The sequence below is a fragment of the Acomys minous genome (genome assembly GCF_964271855.1).
Source record: "Acomys minous genome assembly, chromosome: 12".
Classification (NCBI taxonomy): Eukaryota; Metazoa; Chordata; class Mammalia; order Rodentia; family Muridae; genus Acomys; species Acomys minous.
The window spans coordinates 101,645,627-101,670,680 of NC_140493.1; the positions used below are offsets into that span (position 1 = coordinate 101,645,627).

At 45.6% G+C, this 25,054-nt stretch overlaps 1 protein-coding gene across 2 annotated transcripts in view; it reads right to left on the reverse strand.

The window, feature by feature from the left end:
- Window positions 1-321: 321 nt before the first annotated feature.
- FAM20A (FAM20A golgi associated secretory pathway pseudokinase) overlaps window positions 322-25,054 on the reverse strand; it is a 60,090-nt gene continuing 35,357 nt past the window's right edge. The window contains exons 2-11 of one of the 2 annotated variants that reach the window (XM_084751390.1): window positions 17,921-18,105; window positions 17,196-17,246; window positions 15,603-15,681; window positions 10,490-10,582; window positions 9,977-10,092; window positions 9,348-9,528; window positions 8,098-8,207; window positions 7,370-7,451; window positions 6,853-6,912; window positions 322-5,396 (exon numbers count right to left, since the gene is read on the reverse strand). In XM_084751390.1, the coding sequence (XP_084607516.1) occupies window positions 5,132-5,396; window positions 6,853-6,912; window positions 7,370-7,451; window positions 8,098-8,207; window positions 9,348-9,528; window positions 9,977-10,092; window positions 10,490-10,582; window positions 15,603-15,681; window positions 17,196-17,246; window positions 17,921-18,105 (1,222 nt within the window). In that variant the 3' untranslated portion in view covers window positions 322-5,131. The remainder of the gene's footprint in view (window positions 5,397-6,852; window positions 6,913-7,369; window positions 7,452-8,097; window positions 8,208-9,347; window positions 9,529-9,976; window positions 10,093-10,489; window positions 10,583-15,602; window positions 15,682-17,195; window positions 17,247-17,920; window positions 18,106-25,054) is intronic. The other variant, XM_084751391.1, reaches the window with a different exon arrangement.

A 25,054-nucleotide genomic window follows, 5' to 3' on the forward strand; every position in this document is an offset into this window, starting at 1 on the left:
AGTTAACTGTGGTTAACTAGTGTGGTGTGCCCTCAGTTACTGATTCTTGGAGGTTGGATACACTGAGAACAGACAGAACAAGCCCCAGAGAGAAGGAGATGGAGGCAGCGTGGCTAAAGGTGGATGGGATGAGGTCAGGCGTCCAGAAACAGGAGTCACACTTGGGTTCAGTCTCTCGTCCAGGGTTATGTCAATGAGGGTGGGTAGGATGTGGCTGTGTTGTGGTCTGAAAGGCCATCTTGCTGAGAGTCCTGCCTTTTCCTGTCTAACCTTGAATTTCTCTGGTAAACTTTATTGTTATTTTTTCTTCGTGTGTGTGTGTGTGTGTGTGTGTGTGTGTGTGTGTGTGTGTGTAACTTTTGTTTTGAGTCTTAACTGTATTTCAGTGTTTTCCAGCCTTATGTGTTACATTATTCCAGTGATAATCCAACAGTTTATTTTTATTACTGTTACTTTTTAAACAAAATTTCACAGTTCGTAACTAGGCACGTTTATATTCATTCTGACTTATGTATAATGTCGGGTTCTATTTGGGAGTGGCTGCAAGCATTTTCCATGTGTGTGTAAGAGGTTCTGATTAATAATCCCTGCCTATCCTTTCCCAGTTAACTTAAATTGTTGGTTATGATAATTTTTTTTTCTTAATACGTTGAAAAGCTTTTAGGTTGTTACTAACTTGGGAAAGGAGTTTCATTTAAATTTAGTGTGGGGTAGAAGCCGCCTTGTTGCCATTTCTAAACCTTCATCATTATATAAATGAGGGTTTTCTGTATTTACTTTGTGTTTGCCTACCTTTTTATATTTAAAAAATAAAAATTATGTTACTGGCTTAAAGCTTAATTTGATATTTGTTTAAATGCCAAAAATGTACTTAAATGAATGATGTAGAATGCCATAAAATGCATTTTCATGTATATGTATCCCCTGTTCTTGTATACGGAGATACAAACCCTGCTTTCTAAGAGTTCTCGAAACGCTAGCTTGCTGGTAACTCCCTTTTATAGTTTTTACTCTTAGACTTTTCAAGATAAGTCTAAATTTAAAAATTACCACATTTAAAGCTTTATCTTTGTGCAATTTAAATATCAGTCAGAAGTCATGGATGGTATACTGTGTCTTTGTGGACTCTAGGCACCATTCTCTCTGGATGGGTTGGATGAATTTAGGAGATCTGCTGAGAAAGCAGAGATGGCCAAAGGGATAGTTGCTGTTTCCTGGATATTAGTCTGATATACTGTGTGCTAATCTAATATACGCTGTTCTTTTGTTACAGATTGTCTCAATGGTAGGTCACGGAATAAAAAAAGATTAAATAATTTACATTCTTAAATGAATCAGTTTTCTTCCTTTTCTTCCTTTGTCCCTCCCCAAAAGTTCAGTGTGAAAGAATGAAAGTGAATTTTGTGTTCTGTGTTTTGAAAAAGTAATGTATTTTTTCAGTACACCCCAGTTCGATTCGTCAAAGGGTGGATTTCAAAACCTTGCTGAAATGTTCTTGGACATATGACAGACTCACTAACAAGTTCTGGAAGGAAGGTTCTATCCAGAGCCGTGGTTTCTTCTTCACAGGACAGACCTGTGTGGACCTTGGAGCTTCACAGACTTGATGGGAGGCCTGGTTTCTTTATCAGCACAAGTTTGCTTATGAGCTCTGCCTTGAGCTACTTAGGGATGTGTTTATCTTCCCTCAACCAGGCTTTGTTCCTCAGGTTGGGGAACTTGGCATGCTGGGAAGCAGGAGTTAGTGCTGGAACATGGCTGACATCTGCTCTGTAAGCTGTGCCTTGTCCAGGTTCACAGTTCCTCCTCACCAGGATGAACTGTAACTGAGGGAGTCAGGGTCCTTTGTCCTCGGTGTAGTCTAGTTATTTCGTTAACGCTTGGGCCATGGTGTATTTTACTGTTGTGTTGCCATTTTGTGATTGAATTAGCACAATGGCGGCACTTTGTTGTTGTTGTTGGGTTTTGTCACTCTGTCTCCAACCACAAATAGTTGGACCCTTTGTGAACTTTTACTAAGCCCTGGGCAGTGTGCTTTCAGTGGACCAAAAGCATGGTTAGCTAATTTAATTTGTCCTCCAGCATGTCTATTAAAGGGAGCCACAAATCTCTTCCTTCTTACATTTTGGGGAATTTCCATAGGAACTATCATTTTGTGTACATAAACAGCTAAAATGTTTCTTGTCATAACTTTAGAAATGTGACATCATTGTGACTCTTGTAACTAAAACCGTCAATGGGTGTCTTTTTGTTTGTTTGTTTCATGTAAGAGCTAGGTTTTTGTTTGTTTGAGAGGCTTTCTCTGTATAGCCTTGGCTGTCCTAGACTCACTTTGTCAACCAGGCTGGCCTCGAACTCACAGAGATCCTCCTGCCTCTGAGTGCTGGGATTAAAGGCTCGAATTCCTGTAAGAACTAGTTTAAGTTGTTTTGTGATTTTGAAAAGTTGCCACTAGATGGAGAACTTTTTTTCTTTATTCTTAGCGTTGTCAATCCCAAATGAGCTGCAGCTGTCCTTTAGTGTCTGTGGATTCTGTATTTTAAAGTTTTCCTTCTTGGTACAGTATAAGTGTGACCTGAGGCCCCTATACACAGGTAAAGCAATCTTGGGGGACTTGAGCTGAGCAGAGCTGAGCATTTTCCCCCTCCCTGTGCTGAGTGAGGTTCAAAGCATCATTTTAGCAATCAGCTGCGGATGTGTCATATTGGGGGCCCTCCTAGCACCACATTTTTTTGGTGTTTTCATGCTTATTGCTGGTGAGGTCAGTCACTATTTAAAAGGTCCCTAAGGATAGTGTTCATGTATTGGCTTACTCCCTGAATGTGAGAAGGCTGTTTCTTACTGTGAAAGTATGTGTAGTGGGCAGATGCAGTGTTAAAGAACCAACAATGTAAAATGATCTTTACCACACAAGATGAGATTCTGTAGTAATGGGTTGGTAAAATGGGACGGGAGAAGCCTGGGAGCCTGACCTGTGATTCCCCAGGGGCGGTGATAATCGAGCAGTGCGGTGGCCAGCACTTTAACAGGACAGAGTTGCCTCCTGACAGAGACTTGTCTTCCCTTACATCATGGGCCTGGCTTCTGAGAACGCTAAGGCCTATCCCTCCAGACTGTTCTCCACCAGCGCACAATCTTTTGTTATTTGCTTGCCTTGGTAACATGGAAAGTTTTCACATAGACTCAATACTTTTTTCATGGTAAGTTGAGCAATGGTTCAGAGTGAGTAAGCTGTAAGGACCTGATACTTCTGTGAGTGGAAGGTTTTTGTTTTCTGGTATTTTTGAAAAATGATGGTCATAGGGTTTTTGTTGTTGTTTTTTGGTTAGAAAAAAATGAATGTAAGACGTCAGTGTAGTTACTCAACATATTATGATCAAACTCAGTTATGGTTTTGAGAAGTACAGCAGAACTTTTATTCTAGAATCTTCAGAAAGTAGTCTGCATCAAGGGAGGCAGCATTGGAAATGGACTGCAGCTCACTTGACACTGGCTGAAGGTCTCAAACCAGTTTTTCTTTGAACATTTTATTTATTTTATTTTATTATTTTTATTTTTCATTCTCCAGTGTGGCTTCCTAGTGCTTCCCTGACAGGAGGAGGATAGGAGAAACAGCTGATGATGCAAGAAGCTGTGTCTCATGAAAGGGCCACCCTGATGCGGAGGTCTTTGGAACTAGTTTGCTTTGTTAAAGAGTCTGTTCGTACCTTTTCCTCCCCATTGCCCAGTCCAGCCTTCAGCGTGACATCCTGTCTCTGCTCCTCAAGGGCTGGGCTTTGCTGGCTCGAGTCACAGCACCTATTCCAGCTAACAGATTTAACTTCGCAAGTGGGTGTGATGCTGTGCACGTCGGAATACCTCCTAAGTCACAGAACGATGTGGTTTTAATCTTTGGAGAACCTTAGTTCTCTTGCTTGCACGTTGGAGGTAGGGGGTTATGCATGTTCAAGAGGGTTGCAAACCTACGTTTTGACTTTGAGGTTAGTCAAGTGTCTGGGACATGGCAAGGCTTCAGGGTAAATAGAAGCAAGGTTATTGTGCCGGTTCAGGGCTTGTGTGCCTGGTGACTCGTGCCTGTAATCCAGACACTTGGGAGGCAGAGGTGGGGAAAATCAGGAATTAAGGCCAGCCTGACTACATGAGCCCCGAATCTCAGAAGACCAAAGCAGTACCACCCATTGTCAGTTGTCCTGTCTCTTTGGACATACACAGACTGGGTGACATTTCTGATTCTTGATTTTTGTCCCTTGTAAAGATGCCTTTTCATTTTCCCTCATACTTTTTGATCATCTGGCTTTTATCAGAAGATACAATGATCTGGTGAAGCCATGCAACCCGCTGTCAGCTAACCCCTCTTGTGTTAGCCTCTCATTCCTGAGTGCTGGCATTACAGGCGTTTTGTGTGTTTATGTGATGCTGGGAGTTGAACCCAGGGCTCTGTACCTGCTAGGCAAGCACTCCAACTGTGTGAGCCACACAGTTCCTCAGTTGCCACTTCCTTAGTTTTAATACTCCAGACTGAAGTGCCCCCTTTCTGAGCAAATTCACCTGTAGTTAGTATTTCTGAGTAGTGACCTGGTAGGGATTATTGTATTTAGATAGTGTTAGGGACCGGAATGTCAGTAAAAGGTGACTTTTATATCAACGTGAGATTTACAGATGTTAGGTCTGTTTGGGAGATTCAAGATTTTTTTTTTTAAATGTGAACCAGGTGGTATACTGTACCTGCATATACAGTAAGGATTTGGAGGAAGCCAGTTACCCACTTGTCCTTTTATTTGACCTGGTAGAGTAAAAACTCCTCCTGGGAACAAGGCCCCCAAACCTTCCAAGCCTGGCTCAGATCCAGGTTTCACAGTGTGCTCAGAAGATAGTCTGCAGCCTTGATGGAGCCAGGGCTTGCTAGGAAGATAGAGCCCCTGCCAGTGAATTCCAGAGGCGATGACCTCCATCCAAGGGTAAAGATGAGGCTTGCTGGATCCTACTTGCTCTTTGAAAGCATTCCTGCCTCCTCCCTGAGCTTGTGACTTGGCCTTCAGCACCCCAGGGTGGAAGGGGGCAGAAGGAGCCTACACACCAGCACCCACCACTGGCTTCAGTTGCGTGTTACGAGGTTTCACTCTTGTAGCTGTTAGCTTGTCAGATTAGCCTGGCCAGAGTCTGGAGCTGAGTGTTGTGCTAGGCCATCAGCTATGACTTTCCACTCCCCATGGGCCTCTATGCAGTCCTCCACTGTCTGAAGGATGATTTGGAGTCTGCGGTCCAGGGCCAGGAGGTGGGGTTCTGTGAGGACAGGCGCGAGCTGATCTTCCAGCAGTGACTCCCGCATCACATCGCTGAGTCTGTAGTCAGCCTGAGCCAGCAGCTGAAGGTGCAGAAGTGTTTTCTTTTTTATCCTGATGAGACAAAGCCAGTGGAACCAGGTCAGCAAATTAAGGAAGGTTGACGTGGTCTGTGCTTGCCCAGTTCCCACAAGCAGCTCATGCAGCTTTTATTCTTAGGGATTTTATTTCCAGGCAAACACATTTCAATGAAAGCCATGTAGAAAAGGAAGTGGTGGTGGGTAGCAGCCTTTGTCCAGTTGCCTTTAGTCAAGAGTTGTCAAGCCATTTGTCCTCTTATCACATTGTGTGCGCGCCTCTGTGTGTGTGCGCGTGTGTGTGTGTATGCAGGCCAGAGGGCAGCTTGGACTCTTATTTTTATGTCAGACCTGGATCAATTCTGGTCCCTTTATCTGCTGAAGTGAGACCTCTAGTAATTGTAATGCCGTCTATGGTGATGCCCAGCCATGTGCAGTTACTTTGACAGTGTTATCACAGTTAACCGAAGTTGTCTTGTTCTTTGTTTTCTGTTTTTTACTATTTAAAGCTGATGGAGACGCTTCTAGTAGGTGAATGAACCCATCCGTTATCTAAAAATCCATCCTCCATATGCCAACTTCATAATGTGTCTCTTGTGTCAGATTCTAAAACCATAGAGACGACAAGTGACTGGGTCCATTCTGACTTCAGGGTTTGGATTTCTTTAACAGCCTTGCAAGCAGCCTAATTGTCTGATTTATTATTTTTTTATTTTTATTTTTTTACATAAACAACTACTGCTCATCCTGCCTAGGAGGAGAGATACTTGAATTAAGCCAAGGAATTGATTTGTACCACTCATGTGCCAAGGGAACAAATGGGATGGTTTTGGTAGGGCCCAATCATAGCTTTATAATTAGCTATAGCTAAGAGGGATCTAATGTCACAAGCCTGGCTAAAATGCTGGCGATGTGGATAGGTTAGGTGCCCTTTAGAGAAGGGGCCAGAATTTCAATCTGATCCAGCTTTACTAGACTTTAGTCAGGGTTTTGCGTAGACAGTGATGAAATAGCAGTATCTAAGAGCTTACCTGAGGAAAAGCAAAGGGCTGATTAATCATATCGAAGAGTGTTGATATGGGCAAAAGTGGGTTAAACAATGAAGTTGGCGACTTTAAAAGATATGATTTTGTTATTGTTTTGTTTTTCAAGACAGGGTTTCTCTGTGTAGCCTTGGCTGTCCTGGACTCACTGTGTAGACAAGGCTGGCCTCGAACTCACAGAGATCCACCTGCCTCTGCCTCCCAAGTGCTGGGATTAAATATGTTCACCACACCTGACTAAAAGATCAGATCTTGTTTTCTGTGAAAGGGTGAGGGAGACGTTACTGGGGAGCGCTGATAGCTAATAGCTGCAGTGTGGGAAACAAGGCAGCTCACACTGTTCTCGCCACGATGTCCCAGATTGAGTAAGGCTTTCAGAGCTAGGTTGCAAGCAGGAGGAAATGTCTGAACTGCCATCTACTCATGGTACTTAATGGCATAAAAACTTACATGCAACACTGTGAGAGAGGGGCAAGGATGGAAATTTCGTCCTGGGAATGTCGTCCGAACCTAGGAGAAGACATGGGCTTCAGCAAGCAGGGCCCTTCATACTCTGGATGCTGTCTTCCCTAACCCTCCTGTGAATTGGGTGGGATAAGGCTAGACACCGTGGCAGCTGGCTGTCTCATCAGTTCCCACCCAGCCATGTCACAGATTAAGTTACAGCCACACTCCCCCATGCCTCTGTAGGCCAGCCACAGGCTAAGCCATACTGTGCTTCCAGCAGAGTACCAACTACTGAAAAGATAGAGGAAATCTCAGCCTGGCTCACTGGTGGGCACAGTAGTGCCTATGCACTGGAGAATAGTGGTGCTTAGCAAAGAAGAGAAGAAAAAGGGTTGTGGCAAACAGGGCAAGATGGAGGCTGGTCCAGGCAGTGCAGGCCATCCTCAGGGCCCGTGTCCAAGCAGCTGCAGGAAGCGTGGCTGGAGACAGGGAGAGCTGGGACGTGGCCACGAGTACTTACCCTCTGGCATTGTCAAGATGAATAAGGTACCCGTCGTCCCCAAACTTGGTGAACATCTCATAATGGTGGCGGTCCATGTTTCCTGCAGTGGAGGGGGAGAGATCATAGCAAGGGTCTGAAGGTCACAGGGAGCTCCTGACCTGTGTTTTGGGAATGGAGGCCAGTCAACACTTAGGTCAACACTTAGCGCATGGATCACAGCCAGCATTTCTAGGCTTAGCTGGCCCCCAGCCCCACCCTGGCAGCCTAGTGAGCAGAACTGCCATTGTGTCTCTTGTACACATCAGTGCTGGGCTTTCTCAGGCAAGACAGCCACAATGATGGCAGCATCCCTTCCTGGTCACAATGGATGGTAAGATTTCTAGTTTGTGGAGCCGAGGCCTTGTTTTGGCCTTCGCGGTGCTGCATACTCCTCACCTTCATACTGTCCTCCTGTCAGTGACGGGAACATCCAGCTTCAGAGCCGATGCCCATCTGGCCAGGGTGGTGCATCTGTCTCACCAGTGGCGACCACTTCAATACCGTCCTCTCCCCAGCCTATGCCACCCCACCCCCTTCTAAGAAACCAGGGCATGCTAACTTTGTTCCCTTGGAATTCATGTGAGAATATGGAGATGTAGGGCTGGCTAATCCTCCTGACTTCAGGCCGTAATTTTGCTAAGGTCTCCCAGAGTCCTAGGCAAAGAGCGATTCACGTTTCTGCCAGGTGCCTTCAGTGGGGTACTTACCAATCAAAAAGTCAAAGATGGCCATGTCGATGATACCGAGGAGCCTGTTGCTGCTGTTGTATGGGTAGATCTGTTTTACTGTGTCACAGTAAAGAGGGTTGAGCTCCCACCTGAGGGGGAGAAGAAATCCTGGGGCTGGAAAAGCCAAGATGCCAGGGTGTTGGGGGCCCTCTCCAAACCATACCCACGCTCACAAACCCCTGCTTCCCCATGCCTGCCCTGGCCTAGTGATCTCAGGATGCCAGGTGGTACCTGGGTCTCTTCAGAAGGACCCTGGCATCTGGCAAGGGCATCTGGGAAGGGAGGTTGTGGATTCCAGGTGATGGAAAAGTTCAGAGAATCCTTTGACTTTGCAGAATGCTAAGCGAAGGCTGGGGTGCCACATGCTAGGAGGTCACAGCACAGGTGGTGAAACAGCTGGACCAGCACCACACCTGCTTGCTCCTCCCAAATTCCTCCTATACCACCCCATGACCTCCCACAGGCTAGCTCTGCTACGCATGCCCTGCCTTCACATAGTCTTAATAAAGTCACGTCTTCAGAAGTACTTCGGTCAGCTCTTCCCACCAGAACTGTGGTGATTTGCAATGGACCTCTTCACTAAGTCCACTCATTTGGTGCATCCACTGTGATGGATATACTAGGCCCTGAGTATACAGCCAAAATATCTAGCTTTAGGCTTCACTCCTTCAGCTCTTGTGTGCTTCTTTTTAGAGGTATATGTGATATGCATGTGCATATGTATACATGTTTAGGTGTGTGGGTGCACATGTGTGTATAGGTAAGCATGTATGCAGGGCCTGAAGTTGATGTCCAGTGTCTTCCATCCCTCCCACTATTTACTGAAGCAATATCCCTGCTGGACCCAGAGCTTGCCAATTCCCACCAGACTGTCTAGATGTCGATGTCTCGTTCCTGCAATCCAGTGTCTGTCTTTTGTATGTTTGGATTATAGGTGGCTGCCATACCTGCCTGGCTTTAAGTAGGGTTTGGGGTATCTAAACGCTGGTCTTCATGCTCACATGGCAAGCACTGCCCACTGAGCATCTCCTCAACCTGTCTCTATGTGGTGGTCATAGAACAATGAGCTTCACAGCCCAATATACGAACTAAAGGGAGCAAACATCCAATCTGTTGGTCCTAGGACCAATAAGAGGATTGAGGTAAGTGTTAGGGTTTACGTGTGGCCATTCTGAAGAGCTGGGCTGCAGGGCCCTGGACATGCTGTTGTGGTCAGGAAGCCAACTCACTCCTCTTTTCCCGACAGAGAGTAGGACCGGATCCAGGGATTCGGCACTGACAGTCTGGGAGCCAGGTTGAGGGACGGCAGGAAGGCGGAGAGAGACCCCTCCAGCAGGTGCGGGTTGCCACAGACAGCATACTCGGTCTTGCACATATACGGACACTTGGCGAAGAAGCACACGTTGTTAGCTGAAAGTTGAGAGGGAAGTAAAGTGGGGGGCTTATAAGTATGTCATTTGCTCTGAGAAACCCCTTAGGAGGACTATGGGAAATTCAAACTCCTGGCTTGGGAAAAGGCTGTTCGGCCTAGAGGATACTACTAAACTGAACATCTTGGGTACCAAGCTTCACATATCTGTCTCAGAGCATCCTATCATGTGATGGATGTTCTTAATCTCTGCCTCCTGGGTAGCCAGCGTTGTAGGTTCAGTGTCAGCATCTCCCACAACTGTTTACTCCATAGTTTTATCTGGTGTTATGCTTAAGCAGACCTGGTGGGAGTGTTGGACGGCAGCGCCCTCCTTCCCCAATAATGCATGTGTTAATGGCAGAGCTCAGACTACTGTTGAACCTATCAGTGGACATGATGCTTAACATATACTTAAGACCCAGAGTGTGGCTTTGGCTGATACTCCACCTGGAGAGACAAAAAAAACACTCTGCAGGATTTCGTTCTTGGTGACCTCTAGGATTTCCTTGGTGACATTCACTAGCCTCCCCACTGTTGGTGGCACCCGTCGGAAGTCCAGAATCCTGGAAGAGAAGAAGCCTTGTTCAGATGTGAGGGACAGCCAGGGACTGGGGGAAAGCCCTGAATCTGGGCCGATGCGTGTATACTTGTTTCTTGTACACCTGCAACCCCAGTATTTGGCAAGCAGAGACTGGTGGGTTAGGAGTTCAAATCTAACCTCAGCTGTGGAGTGAGCCAGAGGTCAAGCTGGGCTCCATGACGTTCCATCACAGCAAAACAAAATAACATTTAATAAAAAATAACATGTAATTGTTCATTACATTAAGAGGCTCTCTGTTTTTAACCTAATGGAGTAGGAAGGAGATACTAGATTTGAAGGCCCTACACTGAGGAAGAGAGAAAAAGCAAGGAAGGACCACGTCCTGCCAAGTCTGTGCCATCTCCAGGGCCTGGGCCTACCTGTCCAGGTGGAAAGCTGCGATCTCAGCATTGTGTCTCTGAAAGTCTATGAAATAGAAGAAGTCCTCGGGCGTCTCCTCCTCTCGCTGCTGTCTGGAAGGAAGGGAGGAATCACGCCCTGGACTCAGCCTTCAGTGGTAAGCCCGAGGAGCGAGTCTGTTTGAGGCTTTTTGTGTGGGTGTAGATGGTGGACCCACAAATTAGGAATGGGGCTCTCCCTTCCTGACAGGGGAGGATACATGCAAAGTAGGAAAAAGCAGGTTTCTTATAGGCACGATCAGTGCCAAGTTTCCTGCTTAAAGAGCTTTGGGAGTTAGTGGCTGATTTACCCCCCACCCCCCAGAAGCCCCCAAAACAAAACAAAACAAAAACCAAGAAAGGAAGACCAAGCAATCCTGTGCAGGTGTTACCCAGAGAGAGTAGGTTATTAGAAGTGATGAAGGTGTGGACCTAGATGCCCAAGTATGAAAAAGGTGAGTCAATCTGACAATAGAAAGTACCAGACAAGGAACTTCGTATGATTATGAACAAGGACTGCAAAGTTATGGGTCTGAGGGAGAAATACAGGTAACAGAACTCTTAGAAACTCAAGTGGCACATGAGAAAGGGCCCAGTCAGAGAGCTTAGGGAGGCCGACATAGATGGTACCAATCTGGTTGCATTTTCAAATTGCTAATGGATTCCTGAAGAGAGTCAGTCTGCCCAAGTATGTTGTGGGGTGTGGTGCCATGTTGGGAAAGTGCTTCCTAATCATTGGGGCATCCTGGTCTGACTTCCGGCCTCCATATTGACTTCACTTTCATGCTATTAAGTGAGGGAGGATGATGATATTGGAATAATTTTACAGTCCAGAGTGTGGACCTGTTCCGAAGTCTGGAAAAGCAAAGGGAGGCGTAAACAGAAGTACCACAAACAACCAGGATAATAATAAGGCATGCTTTGCTAGAAGAGCACAGGCCAATCCTGAAAACCACAGAGAGGCTGCTGGAAGTAGACTGCAGCCAGGTCTAGCATAGCTGTCACGTCTAGGGCTGAGGGCATTGCTGGATGCTGCGTGTCTGTCCCCACTCTCCCATAAGAACATATGATCTCCAATTTTTCACACAGGATATGATAGATTTAAAATTGGAAGGTTATTTTTACTTGACATCATTGATTTTTCTGTTTTGAGCACTAAGGAATATACCTCGTTTGTATTATGTGTTCTGTATGTTATATTTTAAACTGTCGCCTTGGAGTCAGTGAGATGGCTCAGTTGATGAAGGTGCTTGCCACCTAACCTGGTAACCTGAGTTCTGTCTCTGGTTCCCACATAGTGGAAGGAAAGAGCTGACTCCCAAGAGCTATCTCACAACCAACCCCTGACACTATTAATGATCCTCTGCTATGCTTGCAGACAGGAGCCTAGCAGAGTAGTCCTCTGAAAGGCTCTACCAGCAATGCCCTGAAACAGATGCTGAGATTCACAGCCTAACACTGGGTAAAGTATAGGGAGTCTGGGGAAAAGTTGGTGTAGTGGGAAAAAGGACCTAGAGGTGACAGGGGCTCCACAAGAAGACCAACAGAACCAACCGACCAGAGCCCAGAGGGTCCTACTGAGACTGAAGCACCAACCAAGGACCTTGCATGGACTGGACCTAGGCCCCCTACACAGATGTAGCTGATGGGTAGCTCAGGCTTCATGTGGGTCCTCTATTGAGGGGAGTGGGGGCTGTCTCTGGCATGGGCATTTTTGCCGGCTTTTCAATTACTTCCCCTTAGTGGAAAAAAGACGTGCTCAGTCCTGATGGGACTTGAAGAGCTGGGGTGGGTGGGTTGGGGGCTCCCCTTTTCTGAGGAATAGCGGAGGGGGGTTAGGGGGAGGGACGGATAGGCTACCACTAGGATATAAAGTGAATAAATAAAAATTTAAAAAGTGAAAAAAAAAAGACATCTCTGATTTCCATATGTGTGCTGTGCAATTCTCTCTCTCTCTCTCTCTCTCTCTCTCTCTCTCTCTCTCTCTCTCTCTCTCTCACACACACACACACACACACATACATATACACACACACATGTGGGAGCACCTGCAACAACATACAGACACCAATACAGTCGTAGAAGCACACTCACAAATGTGCACAGCACACACACACACACACACACACACACACACACACACACACTTACCTACTTGGTGAGTTCTAGGCCAGTGAGGGACTCTTATCTCAAAGAACAAAATAGCAAGGCTTTCTTCTTGCTTACACACACACACACACACACACACACACACACACACACACACACACATGTGGGAGCACCTGCAACAACATACAGACACCAATACAGTCGTAGAAGCATACTCACAAATGTGCACAGCACACACACACACACACACACACACACACACACACACACACACACATACACACTCACCTACTTGGTGAGTTCTAGGCCAGTGAGGGACTCTTATCTCAAAGAACAAAATAGCAAGGCTTTCCTCTTGCTTACACACACACACACACACACACACACACACACACACATACACACTCACCTACTTGGTGAGTTCTAGGCCAGTGAGGGACTCTTATCTCAAAGAACAAAATAGCAAGGCTTTCCTCTTGCTTACACACACACACACACACACACACACACACACACACACACACACGTGGGAGCACCTGCAACAACACACAGACACCAATACAGTCGTAGAAGCATACTCACAAATGTGCACAGCACACACACACACACACACACACTTTTATGGCTTTAGTTTCCATCATGGAATTGTCCTTAGGAAAAGGAGTGTTTTTATATTCCATTTCTTTCATGGTTTTATTTATAGGATGGAGGTAAACTCATTAGCTTGTGTGGTGGTTATAACCTAGTAGAGTGACACTACTAGGAGGTGTGGCCATATTGGAGGAGGTGTGGCCTTGTTGGAGGAAATGTGTCATTGTGGGGGCAGGCTTTGAGGTCTCTCTCCTATGCTCAAGCTATGCCCGGTGTGGCACAGCTTGTGTGGATTAGACTGAGAAAAGCCTACGAGGTCAACAAAACATCTCATCCTATGTGCCTTTTTCTCTGCCTCCTGGACACTATGGTAAGAACTTCTTTGCTCCAACACACCCTCCCTGCCACAGGGGACTGAGCCCTTTGAAACTCTGAGCCAAACCAAATCCTTCGCTGCTAAGTTGTCTTTCTTGGCTATTTGGTCACCACTATGCAAAAGCTAACCTGGTGGGAAGACCTCGTCTGTGCCGGCCATGTGGCCTGATGCAATGATCAAAACGGTGGTAGGTAGTGGCAGGAGAAGAGAGCAAAGAACTTACTCTGGGCTTAACACTGACACTCAACCTGACTCTAGTGATGAAAGGACCAGTGCTAAGGACTTTTGGCAAATGAAATGTGAAAAAGTGTGTATGTGGCAACGTTTTTAACTTCCTGCCTTGTTTTATATGGTGGGTGGTGGGATTTTTAAAATTCATATATATGAACAGATGGTATTAAAATGCTTCTTTCATATTACCGAATGGTTTTATATTTAAATTGGGTAAACATCTTGGTTTTTGCATTTCTGATGGAGCAAACTATTTATATAAAGGGTTGTCAAGGTTGGTTGGGCCTTGGGATCAAGGGGAGTCGTGGGGAGAGCAAGCCCACTGGACTCTGAGCAGATGGGACTTTGTCACTGCAGTTCTTCAAAGCTCCAAAGAAAAGCCAACATACAGCTCATTTGCTCCAAATCTGTCCTTCAGGACCTTCTTTTGGGCTGGAGAGATGGCTCAGTGGTTAAGAACGCCGGCTGCTCTTCCAGAGGTCCTGAGTTCAATTCCCAGCAACCACATGGTGGCTCACAACCATCTATAATGTAATCTGATACCCTCTTCTGCAGATAAAGCACTCATATGCAATAAATAAAATTAATTTAAAAAAGAGTGATTTATTTAAAAACAAAAATAAACAAACAAACAAACAAAAAAAAGAGGTGCTTTTGTCCCCTAGCTCAGAGACTGAGACTCAGTATTCGTGTCTCTAGGCTTCAGCACCACAGCCAGTGACTGGCCTAGTCAGTAGGCTTCTCCTCGGTCAGCTAGAAATGTGTGGATCATAGTTAACACCAGTAACCAGCCCTGGAAGGCAGAAGACTTTAGAGGAGCATGAGGCATGAGCAGTGGCACCCTTTATAGGGACAGTCTTACCTATGCATGGCATCCACAAGAGGGACATTGTGTTGGGGCAAGGCATTGTACTCTACTCCAAGAAAGCCAAACGTGTGGCCTCCAGACCCAAACACACACACACACACACACACACACACACACACACACTCATGCAAGTGTACTTTAAATCCGAAGACAGCTGTTGCTATGAATAAAATACAAATCAATATAAACACATCCTTGACTTCACTTAGAAGCCTTTCTTTCTTATTGTCTAGGTTTTTCAAAGCCAGTGCTGTCACGTGACATTCATGAGTCAGTTGATGTCTAAAACCATAATTCATGCAGAGTGTGCCTCACTGATGCTATTGAGGGACTGAGTTAACAGTCAGAGTAATTGAGATGTTTGAATATGAATTGCCCCCATAGACTCATGTGTTTGAATGCTTCACCCATAGGGAGTGACACTACTAGGAGGTGTGGCCATATTGGAGGAGGTGTGGCCTTGTTGGAGGAAATGTGTCATTGTGGGGGCAGGCTTTGAGGTCTCTCTCCTATGCTCAAGCTATGCCCGGTGTGGCACAGAGTCTCCTGTTGCTTGTGGGTCAGGATGTAGATCTCTTGGCTCCCTCCAACACCATGTCTGTCTGCAGGCCAGCATGCTTCCCGCCATGATGATAACGGACTAAACCCCGGAAACTGTAAGCCAGCCCCCAATGAAGTGTCCTCTTTATAAGAGTTGCTGTAGCCATGGTGTCTGTCCAAAGCAACAAAACTCTAACTAAGACAGCAGCTATTACTGTTTTTAATGATTATCATTGTCACCAAAATAGTTCCATGTGTAGCGCAGATGGACATGAGGGAAATGCTAGGCTACTTTTGCTATATTTTGGTTAAGGCTCCCTGAGGGTTGCCGGGTGTGTGGGGGGGGGGATATGGAGATGCGGAAGGAACGCTTCGCTTACCTCATGGGTTTGAACATGGCTTTCCCGAAGTCCGAGAACCTCAGAACCAATTTCAGGTGGACCCCACTGGGTTTCACAACTGTGAGGGGCAGAAGGGTGATGTTTAATCTCTGGGCTGTGGAAGCACTCACACACCCCGTCTTTTTCTGTTACTTAAGAAAACACCAAAGACTGCATGCTTTGCAAAGGCCGAGGGGCAAACTCCCACCATGTCAGGCTTTGGCTCATGTGTTCAGAGGGGCCCACGACAGTGATTATGTCCGTTTGGGAAGAAGTCAGATAATACAGGGTTCCCCAAAGAGACATGACTGAAAACTCCCCAGAGACTGTTTTCCTAAAAGGACTGGGCCTCTCTTCCTTGGGTGTCAGCTGTGATCTTTTAGTTTCCCACTATGTTGTCTGATGTGTCACACTTCTGTGTCTGTAATGGCTTCCTATTTAAGATCCTATGCCTGTGCTGGGTCTAGGGTTTGTAAAATTCTTCTTCTTCTTCTTTTTTTAATTTTTATTATCTTATTTTGTTTTGCGGTGCTGGGAATCAAACCCAGGAACTTTTGCTTCCTGTTTTAAAACAGCACGTTTGAGAACGTTATTTACGGACCTGAACATTTGTGTATTTGAAGATGTATCCTGACACGTGGGCTGCTTGCTAACCTTTCATCTTCTCTCCCCTTTCTTTTTGTTGCCTCTCTTCCCGTCTCCTCCTACTATTCCTGCCTTTTCATTTCTCTTCTGTACCCCTCTTTTTCCATTCCCTTCCCTACCCCCCTTACTCTCTTCTCTGCACTCTCCTCCCCTTCTCTTCCTCCCCCTACTCTTTGAGACAGGGTCTTGCAGCATAGTTCAGGTTTGCCTTAAACTTTTTATGTAGCCTAGTTTGGCCTTGAACACATGATTCTTTGGCTTAAGCCTCTCAAATCCTGGGCTTACAGGAACGTGTCATCCATGCATATGTAGAAATGAATGGTAAAGCACATCTAGGTAAGTGACTGAGGCCACTCAGGCCTAGGAGCAATCTGCAGGCTTCACTGTTCAGACCTACCTGAAATCAGTTTGCAGCACCCAGTGGAGAGCTCTGATATATTTTTCTCCTAGCTTTTCCATTCTTTCTGACATTTACCCTAGTTAGGTTTCAACCATGGTTGCCTGAGATTCACCTGGGATATTTTAAAGAGGTTATAAAAAAAAAAAAAGGCCATGGGCCAACCCTCTCTGCAGTTGAGCTTGGATGTCTGGAGGTGGAGGCCAGGTGACAGTATTTTCTAAAGCTCTCAGGTGTAAGATGGTATCAGGAACCATTGTCCTGTACACCCACATTTTGGATCTATAATCCTACTCCAATCACCTGAGATTCCATCTGTATTCAGATTCTGATTGAGGAAATCAGAGCAGAGACAGAGATGCTGCGTTTCTAACAAGCTCCCTAATGATGCTGATGATACCCAGCCCCGCACCACCAGTAGGATGCTCCCCAGAGTTTCCAAGATGCCTTTTACTGTGGGCGGTTGGGGGAAGTGTTGAGTTCTCAGAGACAGGGCAGGGAGAACCCCTAGTGGAGGCTGGTTGGAGGGTGGGGCCAGGTCGTTCACTCACTCTGTGAGCAGTCACAGGCCCCCAGCAAGGCTTTCTCATCCTGGCTGTAATCTGTGAAGGAGAAGAGGAGCAGTGAGCACTTCTGTCAGTGTTCTTGAGAGAGCCAGCCAAAGATGGGCTCCCGCCCCACAGGAGGAGGGACTGATGGAGCTCGGCAATCCTAGCCATGAGCACCCAGGCGCCATCTTTTAGAGCCTGGGGTTACAATCTTCTTCTGCCTCCTCCATCCCAGGCTCCATGCTTTCTGCCTTTCCCTATACACTCCAGCCACTCTCGGTCTAGTTTTGCCTCTATTAATAATGTCCCACATCACATGTCCTGTCATAGGTGCTTAGAAGCACACACTTGGGGTTAGTGGGCCTATGTTTGAACCCTCGCTCCAGCACTGGCTTTATTCAGTTTGCCGACCCCCGTCTGTAACTGGCAGTGATACTGTTTATGCTAGAAGGACATAAGACGGAACACAACGCCTGGTACGACGGAAGCAGCACTCAGGAAACAGTGACGGTCACTTTCCTTGAAGACTACAGAACATCTCCTTTGGTCTCTGTCACGAGGTTAAGGCTATAAGATCTCCTTCGAAAGGAATGGGATTTGCTTATTAACCTTGTATTGTCATGTAGTGGTGGCCACCGAAGACTAGTTCCTGGAGCCTGGCCTTGAGCTAGCTCAACTCACCCTTTGGGGGAAAGTAAGTCCCTCCGGGCTGATCCCATGAACCTCACCAGCGCTGATGGTGGGGAAGCGTCTCATGTCATGGAGGAGCTTGCTGACGACAGAGCTGGATCTGGAGTACAGCCCGTGGCTGTTGATCCCCAAGTGGAACTGGACCCAGCTTGCCTCCGGTCGGAACTGCAGCGGGGGATCCAAGGAGGTGAGGTTGAGTTGTTCTTTGTATATCTTGTGCCGTCTGGAAGGGGCCAGAAGAGTGATTTGGCTGTTAAGCTGGTAGAGTAAGAACGAGAAGGCTCAAGGAAAGCACATTGTCTGCATTCTCCACTCATGCTATAGCCCATTGACAAGTGTACTGAGCATCTATTACAGGCCGTTTGTGCTGCTTTTAGCAATAGCGTGGGGGACCAAAACAGCACCCGCTCCCTCCTTGTCCTCAGACAGCTTCCAATCTTAGTGAGAAAAATCAAGCTACCCATTTACACACGGACACAAACACTGAGTTACAAACTGTGCAGATCCTGTGAAAGAAAAGGCAGGTGGCTAAGAGTAGGAATAGGTGCCTTTAAAATTCGGAGACCCTTCCCACACTCTGCCAGTAAAACCCATTTCTTAAATCTCTCAATATTTTGTACCCTGATAAGCAGGGAGGTGGTGGTGAGACGGCAACCAGCGTAGAAAAAGGGAATGGAGAGTGTGGGTCCAGGCATCTAGGAAAAAGATGAATAGCTGTTTTCTGATTGATCTTTCAATAGCTTTATTATTTTTTTTCCCTGCAAGGATGAAAGCAGAAACAGGGTATTTACAGTCTCTGAGAGTCCCGCTTGGAAGACAAGTGGCATGCTAGGAAGTAGTTAGGGAAATATAGAAAAACTCACCTTCAAATTCGAATGCATTGCCAGCTAGTAGTGTGTTTGTGTATGAATTCTGAGTGTGCAAATATTCAACACGTGACAACGTGCACTTTCATATTTCACCTCTACTCATCTGTGGTGAGCACTAACTCACAGAACTGAACAGCTACTGATTTCTGTTAGTCTAGAAAATGTGAGTTGCTGACGCTTGCTTTTAAACTCTATTTTATTTGGGGTATTTGAAGCGTCTACCACTCTCCTATCAACTTCTTAACCCTCGGTAAAAGAAAGCAGGTTAGTAGGGAGAGGGGGCACAGACCCCTTTACTTCTCCTAGCTGTTTAGGGTCAATTGGGTTCTTTTGGGGCAATACCAATGTCCATCAACAGCAAATGCGACAGACAGTCTCCCCTGAGCCACTTCATTAGAACGTTTCTCTGTCCATCTATCTCCAAGCCATCCCACCATCAGTCTCTGGTCTCTACAAACTGCTACATGTCTTACGCTGCCACCACACGCCACCCTTTCTCCCTCTGGGCTCTCTTATTTATCTTCCTCAGAGTCCTAGTCTATGCCCCGCTCTGTACTGCACTAGGCAGGCCGTTTACCAGCAGGCAAAGACCACACTCTTCCTGAGACAATTATCAGCTATGGACAAACTAAAGCCAAAACTAAAACCACACACTTGAGATTAAAACAAAAACATATTTATGTAAAGTGGGTTGAGGGCATTTTCTCACCTCAAGAAGTCATTTTATTTGTAGACAGTGAGCTACCTTTGATCAGGTTAGAGAGTTTTAAAAGTACCAAGTATTTGCATCATATCTACCTCTACTTCCTCCAGAATCCCCCAACACCCAACTTCCAAATCTGTGTCATCTTCCTCTATAATGGTTTTATGCACACGCATGCGCACACACACCACGCCCCTGCAGAGTATAATTAGTTTGTGCGTACGTACTTGGCTGTGGGTATTGGCAACCTATCATCTGGAGGCTTGTCCCTGAGTAAAACTGGCTCTCCCTTCCTCAGCAGCCATCTACTGATGTTGCCGTGCTGCCTTGTGATCCCTCCCTTCATCCATGACGGCAAGTTGATTGGTGTGATCTTGTACAGGTCTTGTTCTGATAACTCGGCTGTTGAGAGTTCATGGGCACTGCATCCCTGACCTGTCCAGAAGACTTTTTTTTTTTTAACAACAGTCTTCCTGGTCCTCTGGCTCTTACAATATCCCTGGAGCCCTAGTCCTTTCTTGAGGTACATGTTAGAGCCCTTCAGCCAAGTGTGAAAAGCAAAGCTCAGTGATATTCGGAGAGTGGATGAATCCCGAGTAAATCTGCATTGTTGACATGGGCATGGCCATGTCAGTGACCCCAGTGCTTCAGCCCATGGCAGTGCCAATCCCTCCCTCAGATGAGTCTCAGACGAATGGGAAAGCCTTCCTCTGGTCCAAGTTTGAGAGTTTATGCATTATTGACCAGTGTGTGCAAAAAGTAGCATCCTCTGCTTCCTCCTCCAGGATGCCTGCAGCCTGAAACTGCTCCCCACCTAACTCACCCAGCCTAGTTTACCCCTCCTTAGTACACAATAATCATTCTAAATTTCCTGCATAGTAAGTGCCCTCCATCCGAGTAGGCACAGCCCATGTGATCTCAGCTTTTCGGGGTATGTATCTGCCATTTCTTTACTATCTGTTATTTCTTCATTCCATTGTTGCCTTGGCCAGGACCTAACCATACAGGATGTGGCAGTGATACTGAAGAGCCCTAGCCAAAGCGACTCCATTTTGTCAGCAGGCACCATTCTTGAGCCTGCCCCTAAGTTCACCTCTGTTGCTAGAAAAAAAACCACCAACTGTTCCAGGAAAAGAACCACCCTAGGCCTGCGCCAATCAGGGGACAGCGGGAAAGTACCTAACATCCCCAGATGTTATAGATAGATTGCTTACACATTTTGCGGTCAGGCTTAACCAATCCTCTAGTGCCAACCCAGCCTTGCTAAATGTCAACCAATCCTGTAACTGGCAAACTGGAGACTCCCATTCCTTGCTGTACCCACAATCAAAAAGCTCTTGCTCTATTGACCCACTGCTTATCTGCTTCTTCGGTGAGCTTTGAGGGCCCTTGGACTCCAGTTTGAATAAAGGCTTCTAGCTTTTGCACATGGCTTTGGACGCCTGGTGGTCTTTGGGAATCTAGCGATCTGGGCATAACATTTGGGGACTATCTGGGATCCCCAAGACCCCTAGTGACCCCTGAGCCTGGGATGAATGGCTGGCTGGTGTTTTGTCTGAGTGCTCTGTCCATGTCTCTGTGTTGTGTCTTTGAATGTCCAGTCAGTCTGTGTCTGTGAATGGTTTAAGCTGAATCCTAAAGGTCTGGGTGATCCAAGTGGACGTGCCAGTGGAACACCTGCCAGGTGGGTCGGTTTTCTGACTTTGGCGGAGCCCAATTAAGGAACAGCGGTTTGGTATCTGGCGGGAAGTGATGGAACCCACTCTAGGGACAGGCTGTCATTTGACTTAAGCGGACCTCCATTAAGGGACAGGCTGCTTCTGGTTCGGTTTCTGGTGGAACTTGATGGAGCTCACTGGCTCTCGGCATAGCCCACTATTCTGAATTTTGGTTCTTTTCACACACACACCATACTGGTACATTTGTGTGTGTGTGTGTGTGTGTGTGTGTGTGTGTGTGTGTGATCTTTTTGTGTTTCTGTTTGCTCATTGCCATCTCAGTTCTAGAAATGGGCCAGGTCCCAGGTGCCATGATGGCCAATGCGACCCACTCCCTGCTCCTCGCTCTTGCACTGTTTGGCTTGACCAGGCAGTGGCTGGATCCTGGTGCCTCCTATTTCTGTGGCCACTTGAACATTGGTGAGCCCTGGGGGAAGGCCCGTCTCCCCCCCCCCCATCCCCCATCCCCTCATCCCCCCTCCCCCACCCTCGCTCGGCCTTGAGCACAGAAGGCCCTTGGGGACCCTGCCTCATGCATGGGGGGTTTTTAAATCCTTCCTGGTGCAGGACCCATGAGTGCCTAGCCAGCAGCAGCACTCCCTGCTCACCACCTGCTTTCGAGATCTATGGCCTTGCAAAGAGAGGAACAGAAGCAGAACTTCTGTGCCCGACTATTTCCTCCTTGTCTCTTAAAGTGCCCCGCCACTGAACAGGTCCCAGGAGGACACAGGGGCCAAAGGGGCAGTCCTAGATGGGCAGCAGCTGGATGGCCATGGCAGAAGCTTTTTTCCAGCTTGCAGTTGGGTCCAGAGCCTGGTGGAGTTTGGGCATATGCTGCTGCCATATAACATGACACTGGTCACCAGGTCTAAGCCACCGGTTTCAGTTAAAGGCAAGCCCCAGCTCCTGCCTGGACTTAACAGGTGCCAAGGTACTTTCCCCTTGAAATTATGGCTAGAGAAAGTAAGAAAAGTTTTGTCTGTCTATCTTAAATGCTTGATTTTTATTTGTTTTAAATGTACGAATTTATTGTGTTCTGTACACCTTGGTTATAAATTACTGGTTATTGGAGATGCTGAAAAAAATCTTTAACATCTGTAATAAAAAGTTAGCTTAAGCTCATAATTTAGTGTTGGGGCCACTCTAAACAGCAAGTGGCCTCTGGGAAGCAGGTCTCCAAAGGTACTTTTAAATTAAGATGAGATTTTTATGTAACTTTTGTCCCGTATTGAAAACTAGTTATAAAAGTTAGGATTTAAAACAATGTTTCTTTAGTGAGGTGTTAAAGCTGCACTTTTAGCCTATGTATCTTAAGATATATGTACATATATGTTTGTAACATCTGGGGGCTTGGATGTTATGATTCAATCCTGGTTATACTGTTAAAATTTGGGTTTTGCTTTCTAAATATTATGGCTGTTATGTTCTTCCTTCACTCTCAAAAAGGCTAAAAAAATCACTGCCTTAGCAATATGTTTGGCCTTATTTTCTGAATATGGCTATGTTTTTAAAGTTGCTTGCTATAGCCTCTAACAATATGTGGGTGACTGCCATGTTGATTTTTGGATAGAAAAGGTGGAGCCATAGTTTCACTGCCATCTTGACTAAGGGCAGTCACATGACCGGCAGCCATCTCAGTTGTGGGAGACTCATGGCTTTGTAGTCGTCTCTATTGAGGGCTGCCAGCTGTGTTCAGTAACCTTAGTGCCTAGTGCAACTTCTGTCCTTTAAGCTAGCTTTTGCTGTTCAGTCTTTATGATGATATGTGGCAGGATCAGCAAGATTGCCAGTCCTTCTATGGACCACATCTATAATTGAAAGTTTTGCTTTGATACTAGTTCAGAAATATTTTTAAAATTATATTAATAACTGATGCAATTGATGCCCGGCTATATCAGGCAGCCAGTTGCCTGATAGCTAATGAAACAATTTTAAGAGAACGATGCTCTGTTCCCAAGGAAGGGTGGATGGTTTTTGGTTGTTCAAGTCTTTGTATATTGATATAAATTTAAGGTTGTTTTTTTGATTATAGCATACTATGTATCAACTCTTTTAAAGTGTTGTACCCATGTAATTCTTAAAAATGCTACATGAAGTTCTAGTCCTTTTGAAAGCTGCTATCACAAACTGTTTAGGATAATAATAATAATAATAAAAAGACTGATATTCAATCAAACCTATGGTCTTGTTAAGTACTAGTTCAGTTAATCACAGGTGTTTTCTAAATTAATCAAGTCAATATATATATATCTAGAAACAAGCTATTTAGATATTAAAAATAGACATGGTCTTCAAACATTTATCTGTAGATTATAGGTCATAACATTTTGTTTTATGTTTGTAAGATGTAGTTTAGAGCACATAGCTAAAGCCAGAAAAGGATTAGCTCAAATATGCTGGACCTCAAGCTTGTCAGAGATCTGCTGAATGTGGCGATAAATATATTTAAACTACTTATGAGAGAAATTCCCACATCCTAGCAGTAAATCCCCAATGTCTCTGATATTTTTGGCATGGCAGATGACTTCAATGCTGGATTATAGTGTTCTGACCACTGGGCAAGACTGCCCCAACACTTTGCCTACTGCTAGGCTCAGCCTGTACAGTGTATAAAAACTGAACATCTGGAGAGTTATTGCCTCACGTTGCTGAAAATGAGATGAGGTCAGTCTCTCACATGTTCTTCTTCCACAGAAAATAGCCTCTGGTTTTCTGTGCCTGATGGCCAGACTGTCTATTCCCGTGGTGCCATGTGACCATAGGAGGCAACTGGGATATAACTAGCCATCTCTGCCATTTTAATTTGTACATAGATTTATCTAGGTTACAATTTATCCTTCTCTGATCTCTGATCACATTGATGGGTAAACTAATGATAGCTGACAGCTAGAGGACAATTAGTTCCACTGATAGTCCATCAGTCAATTAATTAGCTATTTAAAACTAACAGGTACTAGGTCTTTTCTCTTATTTCAAAAGGTAAATGGGCTTTCCTTGCTCACAGGCTTCAAGTTATAAAAGCTAAACAGGTTTCAGTATAACTTTTTACTAATCTTTCATTTGGATAACTGTTCCCAGTAATTGACTGCCTGTGTTTCATGGTGAATAACTGGATAGAAAAAAAATGAGTGTAAAGTTTATATAAGGTCTGACGATATGAAAGTTTAAGTTATAAGGATGCAAAGTGTTTGAAGGTCTAAGAAAGTGTTTAAGAGTTAACAAGTCCAAGTTATGAAGAAAGCATCTGAGGGTCTAAGAAAGCGTTTAAAGGTTGGAAAGTGCAAGTTATAAAGGTTGGAGGGTCTTACAAGAAGTTTTAAGGCACATAAATGCAAGTTGTAGAGCTATAAGAAAGTGATTTAAAGTCTATAAAAATGAGATCAATAGAGTTCTGATAAGTTGATGGGGCACTGACTACATATTAATCAGTCACAAGTTCAAGATTTTAATTTTTCTTTGGTCATCTTCTGACTATAGACTTAAGGGTGCTTCTCATCATGCTAAAAATGTGTCTGTCCAACCTGTATGTCAAGCCTTGTGGACTGAGAAAAAGACTGCTCATGCTTTTACTGGGTCTCCAAGGCATAGGCCTATTCCAGCTGTCTTATAGACACAGTTTTAACCTCTGTCCCTAGTCTGTATTTGTCTCAGCAGATTTTTACCTGGCTAACAGACTCCATTGAGGGATCACCTGTGGATTGGAAGCTGCTGAGATCTGGACCTGCCTGGAAGCTGATGTAGAGCAGCCCAGCAGATATGCCTGCTCCCTGTCTCTTCAACTGGATCAGCTAAACTGATGCTTCTGATAAGTGCCCCATTACCTAGCCTTTGGCCAGCTTTTCAGCCTTCCTAGGGCTGGATAACAGTGCCCCTAATGTCAGC